The 9,413-nt window shown below is 42.7% G+C and overlaps 1 protein-coding gene across 1 annotated transcript; it reads left to right on the top strand.

Moving 5' to 3' along the window:
- The first annotated feature begins 847 nt into the window (after positions 1-847).
- A4GNT (alpha-1,4-N-acetylglucosaminyltransferase) lies at positions 848-5,980 on the top strand. The gene is made up of 2 exons (XM_059387982.1): positions 848-1,271; positions 5,154-5,980. Exons 1-2 carry the CDS (start codon positions 861-863, stop codon positions 5,766-5,768), a joined length of 1,026 nt encoding a protein of 341 aa, XP_059243965.1. The 5' UTR covers positions 848-860; the 3' UTR covers positions 5,769-5,980.
- The last annotated feature ends 3,433 nt before the right edge of the window (positions 5,981-9,413 follow it).

The raw sequence follows: 9,413 nt of genomic DNA, 5'->3' as shown, positions 1-9,413 counted from the left end.
TCCCAAATGAATTAGTTTTAATTTGGCTATCTTCAACAGAAATGAGGATGATTTTAGGGAGAAAAATTAAGTTGAAACAACACATCCTTATAGGTGTTAGATTCTAGTTCTGATTAATTGTCTTTGAATGGTTGTTGTGTGCCTATAAAACTGGGCTGGATCCTGAATTCTTCTGATTTCCTCAAATACCTGGCTATGACTCTCCAAATGAAGGTTTCCAATTTTCTCCCATTCTCTTGACTTAGAAACCCTGAGAACCAAAAATGCCCCTTTCCCTGAAGCCCTGGAAACTGAAGCAAGACAACCTGGGGCAAACTTCAGAAAAATTTCTACCATAGCTCATGTCTTGATGCTCTCTCTTCATGCCTGGTACTCTATGGGTCCCTCAAAAGGGTGAATGATTATTTTCCTCAAATCCCTCAGATAAACCCTAGTGAATGCATTTTTCTTTTACTATTATTGTACTTGATTTGACCCTATTTTTTTAGGATTTATAAGTCTAATCTTAGAAGTGATATATATGTCCCGTTTTCTTGCATGCTGTCTTTTTTTTTTTTTTTTTTTTTTTTTTCAAAAGATTTTATTTATTTGTCAGAGACAGAGGGAGAGAGAGCGAGCGAGCACAGGCAGACAGAGAGGCAGGCAGAGGCAGAGGGAGAAGCAGGCTCCCTGCCGAGCAAGGAGTCCGATGTGGGACTCGATCCCAGGACCCTGGGATCATGACCTGAGCCAAAGGCAGCTGCTTAACCAACTGAGCCACCCAGGCGTCCCTTGCATGCTGTCTTTATCAGGTATTGTGTGTGTATTTTTGTAATGAATTGTGTTTCTTTCAAGCAGCAGGCCAGGAGAGAGACGTAGACATGCTGAAGGAGCTCCAGCTCTTCCTGTTGGGCATCCTGCTGCTTGTCTGTGTCTTCTTCTACCAGCTCAACGTCAAGTCCAGCTGCCTCTTCTCCTGCCTTCCTCCCCAGAAGTCCCAGCAGGACCCTGGAGCCCTCCTGGGCCATGGGCATGGCATCGTGTTCATAGAGACCTCAGAGAGAATGGAGCCAACTCCACTGGTCTCTTGTGCTGTGGAGTCTGCTGCCAAGATTTATCCTGGGCAGCCTGTGGCGTTCTTCATGAAAGGTCTCTACGACACCACATGGCTACCCTCAAACTCCACTTACCCAGGCTTTTCCCTCCTCTCAGCAATAGACAATGTTTTCTTCTTCCCTTTGGATATGGAAAGGCTGTTTGAAGACACACCATTGCTTTCATGGTACACTCGCGTAAGTGTTGAGAGGCTCTTAGAAGGTCAGTGTTGGGATGGACAGAAAAGGGGTGCCATCTGCTCATTTTATGGATAGGTAAACGGAGCACAGGGACTCAGTGTCAGAGATGGGACTAGGACCCAGGTCCTGGCCTTCTTTCTACAGCGTTGAATCCTGATTCAAATAAGCAGGAGAGACTTAAGTTAGGTTCATCTTGAGCCTCTTGTCTCATGCCTCCAGCCTTATTTCTTAGGAACAAGTTTTCCTTTGAGACTATTCTTTTTTTTTTTTTTAAGATTTTATTTACTTATTATTTGAGAGAAAGAGAATAAGGGAGAGAGAGAGAGAGAGAGAGAGCGAGAGCATGAGAGGAGAGGTCAGTGGGAGCAGCAGACTCCTTGTCAAGCAGGGAACTGGATGTGGGACTTGATGCCAGGACTCCAGGATCATGACCTGAGCCAAAGGCAGTCGCTTAACCAACTGAGCCACCCAGGCGCCCTCCTTTGTGACTATTCTGAACCGAATGAGTTTCTAGATCTTTTCTGGGGGCTATAACCACTTATTTTTAATTTATTTAAACTTATCTATGTTGAACTTTATTTTTTTTTTTTGCATCTAAGTGGGAATCCAGGCAATATTTAATTTGAAAATTATGTGAACAGAAAATTCGTGAAGGATCAGGCAGAGTGCTGTTATATGAGATTGGGTTATATTAGGATATGACCCAAGAAATATCTTTTTTCTTGGGTCATATCTTATGATCCAAGAAAACTCCTGGAGCTCTTGAGAATTTTGTAATCTTCATCTTGATAACATAGCATAATAAGGAAATAATATTTCAATTAAACATTTGTCTCACAGAGGACCCATGATTGGATAATGCTTAAGGAAATTACAGTAGAACCACTTAATAATTTCACTATGCAGTTTTTAGCTGTGACATCAATACAATAAAAGATTAAGTACACTTATGTTATAATGTAATTGTAATTGTTTTAGTTATATACCCCACCCCTCCAATCTATGTGGAAGAAAACAACCTGAAGAAAATAATACAATGCATGATAATAGTATGGGTTTTTATGTGATTCGATTAGGAGTGCATTTAGTGATGAAAATATGTTCATTTAAACTATCTTAAAAACTCAAAGGTAATTTAAAAATCAACATCCAAATAACACCATTTGCTTGCCATATAAAATCCTTTCTAAGTTTAAAGCAGAGGCTAGACCAAATGGCAGCAAACATTTTCTCTGTAAAGCGCCAGACTGTAAATCCTTTAGGTTTTACAGGCCAAGAGGCAATAGTGAAGCCACTGTGCACCTTCTTGTGTTAGTTTCCTATGGCTGCTGCAATAGATGTACACACACTGGGTGGCCTGAAACGGCAGACATTTCTTCTCTTACAGTTATGGAGGCTACAAGTCCCAAATCTGTTTCACTGGGTGGATGTCATGGTGCTGGCAGGGGCCCAGTTCCCAGAGAGGCTCTAGACAAAAATCCTTCCTGTGGAGATCTGCACGTGTCCTTTTCCTGTGTGTGTGTGTGTGTGTGTGTGTGTGTGTGTGAGAACATTCCCTCTACATCTTCTTTAAATGATACTTGTGATAGCATTTAGGGTTCATCAGGACAAGCCAGAATAATCTCCCTATTTTAAGATCCTTACTGTAATCCCAACTGCAAAGACCCTTTTTCTCCACACGGTGATGTTTGCAGATTCTATACTCTAGTGCCTGAGGTCTTTGGGTGGTGGTCATTATTCAGTCTACTGTCCTGGGGGGAGGACACCCCAGTTGCTACATACTGCCATCTGGAGGCATTTTCTGGACTATGCGACAGGCCTGTGGGGGCGGTGCCTAGTTTTATTCTTGGCCCTGTGGGACTTCTAGATCTCAGTGTGCCCATCTCTTCTCCTGAAGAGTCTTGAGCTCTCAAATTGACTCCCATCAGGAGGGGATGGAGCAGCTCACCACACTAAGATTACACCTGCATCCACCAGCACACCCCAACAATTAGGCAGCTGCCAGCATGAACCCCTGGGAGGAAGCAGGGCAGGCCACAGGCCAGGGAGACAGTCCCTGGCAGTTGAGGGGGCCCCTGGGGTGAACAGGCTGGCGAGGTCCCTGTCGCTCTCAGGGCTAGCCTGCTAGAGGGTGTTCCAGGAGGACTAAACAAGAACAGGCAGTGTGTTGGCCTACTTTCCCCACACCTGGGGTAGGCGAACATTAGCTAAATGGTGCTTTGCTCCTTGGACAAATAAATCTCTGCTCCAATTGTCTTGGACGATGCCACATACTACACTCCCTTCCCCCCGCTTTTTGCCCCTCACAGACTAATCATATACACGAGAAGATGAAAGCCTCTGCATTTCTGAATTAAAGAAACGTTAACTTGATTCAACACAGCATTTTCCAAACTGATTTGAGCATGGATGCCTCGGTAGGACATCAATGTTTTCTTGGAGCTAATGTTCCAAAGGGTGTAGTTTGGGTTCCCCAAGCGGTACGTCAGTTTTACAATGTTAAGTTTTCAGAATAGGGTGGCTCTGGGACACATCTGGCCACATCAACAGCCTTCCTAACTTGTCTCTGTGCTTCCACCCTTGCCACCTCCCAAGCCCCACCCCTGTCTGTTTTCCACATAGCAGCCAGCATGACCCTTTTAAGACTAAGTCAGATCACTTGACTCCTTTCTTCCAAACCTTCCAAATAATTTCAGCCTTTACCCCAGCCTATGTGATCTGCTCTCCCTCTCCTCCCATCCCTCTCTGCCCCCACATGCTATCCCTCTCCTTCACTACTCTGCTTTGGGCACTCTACCTCTTTTCTGTTCCTGCACATAGTGAGCAAGGTCCTACCTCAGGGCCTTTGCACTTGCTGTACCTCTACCTAGAACCCTCTTCTCTGAGATATTGGCATGATTCCCTCATCAAATTCATTAGGTTTCTACTGGAAGCCAAGATAAGATAGGGCTCCATCCTATTCCCTTCATAGTCCCCTTATCCAGCATTTTTTCCTGCACAGTCCTTATGAACCCTCAACTTATCATATATTAATTTGTTTATCATCTATCTCCACCTAGCAGAGATTTTTGTCTGTCTGTTTACTGCTATCTCTTTAGCAACTATAACAGAGCTTGGCACATAGAAAGTAGGCCCTCCATGGATATTATTCAAGGAATTAACTACTGAAAGAAGACATGCACGCATTTTAAGAGTCTTCTACCAATTTCTCAAAAAACATACATATTGATCTATTTATAGTTTCCTAGTTTATTTTTTTTCTTTATCAGTTTTCAGCATTTTTAGGACTCAAGAAATTCTTTCTTCACAGTTTCATATTTGTGGTCAATGTACACCCTGCTGTGGGCTCCTGGGTAGCTCAGTCCTTAAGTGTCTGCTTTCAGCTCAGGTCATGATCCCAGGATCCTAGGAGGGCTCTCTGCTCAACGGGGAGTCTTCTTCTCCTTTTCCTACCTGCTCCCCCACCCCTGCACCCCCACTTGTGTTTCCTTTCTCACTGTGTCTCTGTCAAATAAAGAAAATGTTTTAAAAAAAATTACACCCTGCTGAAAATGACTCAATGTGTTTATCGTGAAATCCCTGCTGGGTTTCTTCTTTACCATTCCATTGTTTCATTTTTTTTTTTTTTAAACAAATTCACAAAATCTTTAAAAGCTGCTAAAATCTTCCCATTGTTACTGACTGCTGCAAACTTGTCACTTGAAGGCAAATTTTTGGGTGGAACTAAGTTTGGTAAATTTGCAAAATTGGGCTTTTGTCCAGTAGATTTTTGAGAAGCTGGCTTGCTTCCTTCTCCACAGCCACCCTGGGCTGGCCTCCTGTTGGGACAGCCTGCCCTGTCCCCCTGCTGCTGGGGCTGATTTGCTCTTGTTCTTGCAGATCAATGCCAGTGTGGAGAGCAACTGGCTCCACGTCAGTTCTGATGCGTCCCGCCTGGCCATCATCTGGAAGTATGGCGGCATCTACATGGACACCGATGTCATCTCCATCAGACCCATCCCTGAGGAGAACTTTCTGGCTGCACAGTCTTCTCGGTACTCTAGTAACGGGGTGTTTGGCTTCCTCCCCCACCACCCCTTCCTGTGGGACTGCATGGAAAACTTTGTTGAACACTACAATTCAGAAATCTGGGGCAACCAGGGGCCCAGTTTGATGACGAGGATGTTGAGGCTGTGGTGCAGACTTGGAGACTTCCAGGAGGTGAGTGACCTCAGGTGTTTGAACTTGTCCTTTCTACACCCCCAAAGATTTTACCCCATATCCTATCCGGAATGGAGGCGCTACTATGAAGTTTGGGACAGAGACCTGAGCTTCAATGACTCATACGCCCTGCATCTGTGGAACTACATGAACAAGGAAGGGATGACTGTGGTCAGAGGAAGCAACACGCTGGTGGAGAACCTCTGCCGTAAGCACTGTCCCAGGACTTACAGGGACCTGATTCAAGGCCCAGAGGGCTCAGGGACTGGGACGCTGAGTGCAGGTAACAAATAGAGGCAGCACTGGGCTGTTGCTGCTGAGTCGTAGGACCGAACACTTCCGGGAGTGGCAGTGTTTGGTTCATGCCCACATTCCCCAGAGGGGTGGGGCTGACCCATGTATCAGTTAGGGTCATCTTTCTCTGTAGTAGAAAATTCCCAAAGACATCAGTGTGTAAAATATAGAAGCTTCTTTCTATCTCATGTAAAAGATGTCTGAAGGCTGGTGATTCGGGGAGTGGGGGTGGGTATTGTCACTACGATCATTGGGGACCTAGGTTTCTTGCATCTTTTTGTTTATCATTTGCCATCCTTAGTGTCCCATAGCCCATGGTCTATATGGTTGCTTGATCTCCAGCCCATTATGTCTGCACTTTGAGTAGGAGGGAGGGGGGTACACCTCCTTTATTTTATGAAGACCTCCTACAAGTCCCTTATAACACTTCCCCTTACATCTCACTGGCCAGAGTGTAGCTGCAAAAGAGGCTGAAAAATTTAAGGAGGAAGAGAAAATGGGTGTTAGGAGAGACAGCTAACAGTTTTGCTACATGTTACATTTACTTCTGTAAGATTAATTTTAAGACCTGTTAGAGAATTGACTGAGGAAAAAGAGACTTGATCTCTGGTCCTGATTTTGATATTCATTAATGCTTTCAGTCAATGAGCATTAACTTAGTCCCTTCGGTGTGCCAAGCACTGATTGAGTTGCAGAAGATAGAGTTGGATCCAGCAGACAAGGTTCTGTCTCAGTCAGTCTGGGCAGCACTAGCCAAGTGTCACAGCCTGGGTGGCATATAAACAACAGAAATTGAGTTCTCACAGCTCTGGAGGCCAGTAGTCTAAAATTAGAGGGAGGATCCTCTTCCGGTGGCAGAGGGCACTCTTCTTGTTGAATTTCGTATAGTAGAAAAGGTCAAGGGGAATCTCTGGGGTCCTTTTTATAGAGGAACTGATCCCACTCATGAGGGCTTCACCCTCATGACCTAATTTGCTCCCAAAGACCCCTTTCCTATCATCATCCCATTGAAGGGTAGGATTTCAACATATGCATTTTGGTCCATTGTAGGTCCCTCGTACTTATTCTAATGACTGGCCACATCCCCCCTCTGATACCCTCTTGCTTTTCCCAGGGAGTCTGCTGATCCCTACCCTACCTTAATTGGCTTATAAAAGCAAATTACAAATTCTAATTTTTACAAACCATTTCCCCTTTAACAGTCACATAAAAATTTATCTCCCCCCTCCAGGATGTATGAGAATCAATATTTCTTCTATAGATATTCATCAACCAAGATTTTCTAGCACTTTCCTTTTGGCAGTTGGCTTTATTGGAAAAATTGTTTCTGTTTTTTCCAAATATAAAAATATGATGAGTTTTCAAACTACATGGCCCCCCACCCCATCCCCTTTTACTGTGCTGTTTCCCCCTTTGGGAATCAATGCTCTGACAGTCTTATTAAAAAATACAAGTTATGTCTCTGGTCCAGCTTTATTTATTTCTGGCTACTTGCTCTGGATTCTTAGATATCTGACACCATGGTCAGATTTTGGGGCCTGCTGCTCCCCCTCACAGCTAAACTCCTTCTGGTTTTCAGCTCTCATGATTGTCCCCCCAGGTGAGGATTTTCAGAGCTCACCCTTTCTGAGAGAATAGTCACAGACATTGGATTTCATTTCTGCATCTGAAGAATACATGAGAAATGGTTCTCCAACTAACATTCCCAAAGGTTCTGAAGGGTTTAATTAGGAATAACTTTAATATTTCTTTTTCCTTTCATTTTCTTTTTCTTTTTTTTTAGAGAGATTGTGTGCACACCCCTGGGAGCAGGATGGGGGAGGGGCAGAGGGCGAGGGAGAGGGAGAGAGAATCTCAAGCAGAACAAGCCCGAGATGGGGATCAAACTCATGACCCTGAGATCATGACCTGAGCTAAAATCAAGGGTCCGGTGCTTAACTGAGCTACCCAGGCACCCCAGGAATAGTTTTAATATTTTAAAAATATCTGAGGTGTTTCATGATGGGACCAAATAGGTCAATCTGAATGTCACATTTCCTTATGTGGGGCTGTGATTATACGAATTCATTGCATTAATGTTGATAATTTGATGTTTATAGGGAGATTTATCTGAGAATAAAATGTCTTTAATAAAGTGTCAGAAATAAATTAATAATGTATTGCTTAAGAAGTACAGTTTGTTTTGTAAGAAAGGATATGTCAAGAGGTGGTAGTGAGGGTGGTGGAGCAAGGGGCTAAAAGCAGTGAGTAGTAAGAAGTGTGGGATTTCTGGGGTTCCATTTGGCCTGATTCCTTGTGACCTCTTCTGTTTGTCTGCGGCACATGTTTATGTCACGATAGACTTTGAAAATAGGCCATAGTGGTATTATTAATTTTTTCTATATTAATTTTCCTATATTAATTTTATATTAATTTTTCCCCCAAATCCCACACTCATTCTTAGAATTTCAAGCAATAAGATTGTATAGAGCAAAGAGTACCCCTTGTACCACTGTCAAGTTTGGTATGTCTCTCCCCTTTTCTCTGCATTGGTAAGAAGTTTTGGTCACAAAACTAATGAAGTACTGTATGGGGACTAAGATAACATAATAAATAAAATAAAATAAAATAAAGGAAGTGCCTCTTGCATTACTATCAAGTTGGTATGTATCTCTCCCCTTTTCTCTGCATGTATAGCGTGCTATCAGTAAAATACTTTGGCCACAGGCCTTCCAAGTATTTCCCACTAGCACCTCGTCCACCCTAGCTCTTCCTTCCAGCACCCCCACAGTGTAGAAAGTAAAGGGTTAAGACTGGCCCTAGGAGGCTGTCCAGTTTCCTGTGGGCTAGTGGCTAGTGGCTGTGTAAGTCTGATAGTTAAATATTTGAATATCACCCCTGAATTTCTCATATGATTATTATGTCAGTTATTTTTCACTTTAACAGTACATATCCTTGATACCCTTTCTCATTAGCATAACTTATTCTTCCCAATGGTTGCAGAATGTTTCATTGCAGGATATATATCGTAATGTATTTAGTGAGTACCCAACTGGTGGACATTTAAGTTCATTTCAATTTTAATAGTGCATGTAATGCTGTAGCAAAAGCTCCAATTCCTACATTTTTGAGGAATTTACATTTTGATATGTGGTGCCAAATTATTTTCAAAAAAGCTCTTCAAAATTGCCTATTTTCCCATCCTTCACCAATGCCAAACATCTATTAATTTTAACCAATACAATAGTTTTAAAAATGTACTTAATTGTCACATTAATTTTGGTAAGACTTAGTGTTACACATTCTTAATAATATATATTCACTTATTCTGTGAATCGCCTAAATATTTTGTCTGCTTTTCTATTGGGTTGTTTTCTATTTCTTATTGATTTATATACTTTTTGTATACTAAGGAAACAAACATTTTAAATATTTTAGTTGCAGTTTTTTTTTAGTTCGTCCCAGTTTGCCATGCCTTGGGTTTGTTTCTAGACTCAGAGAGCCAGTCCTGGTTAGGCTGACAGTGCCTTTTTCATTTTGTGGAAGAGAATATCTTTTTCCTGAGAAAGGAGATCTCTTCTTAAGGGCATCAATATCCTTCAAAATGACGTTTTTTCAGGGAATAGACTAGAGTGTAGGCTGTGCCTAGGGAAGAGGCCCCCTGTC

The sequence above is a fragment of the Mustela nigripes genome, chromosome 2 (assembly GCF_022355385.1).
Source record: "Mustela nigripes isolate SB6536 chromosome 2, MUSNIG.SB6536, whole genome shotgun sequence".
Lineage (NCBI taxonomy): Eukaryota > Metazoa > Chordata > Mammalia > Carnivora > Mustelidae > Mustela > Mustela nigripes.
The sequence above is the reverse complement of the archived record's forward strand: the minus strand, read 5'-3'. Positions and strand labels throughout refer to the sequence as shown.

Bases quoted from the DNA above. Each gene is read 5' to 3' on its own strand.
- A4GNT (XM_059387982.1), top strand. From the start codon at position 861: ATGCTGAAGGAGCTCCAGCTCTTCCTGTTGGGCATCCTGCTGCTTGTC. The intron at 1,272-5,153 runs GTAAGTGTTGAG...TTGTTCTTGCAG, and splicing joins TGCTTTCATGGTACACTCGC to ATCAATGCCAGTGTGGAGAG.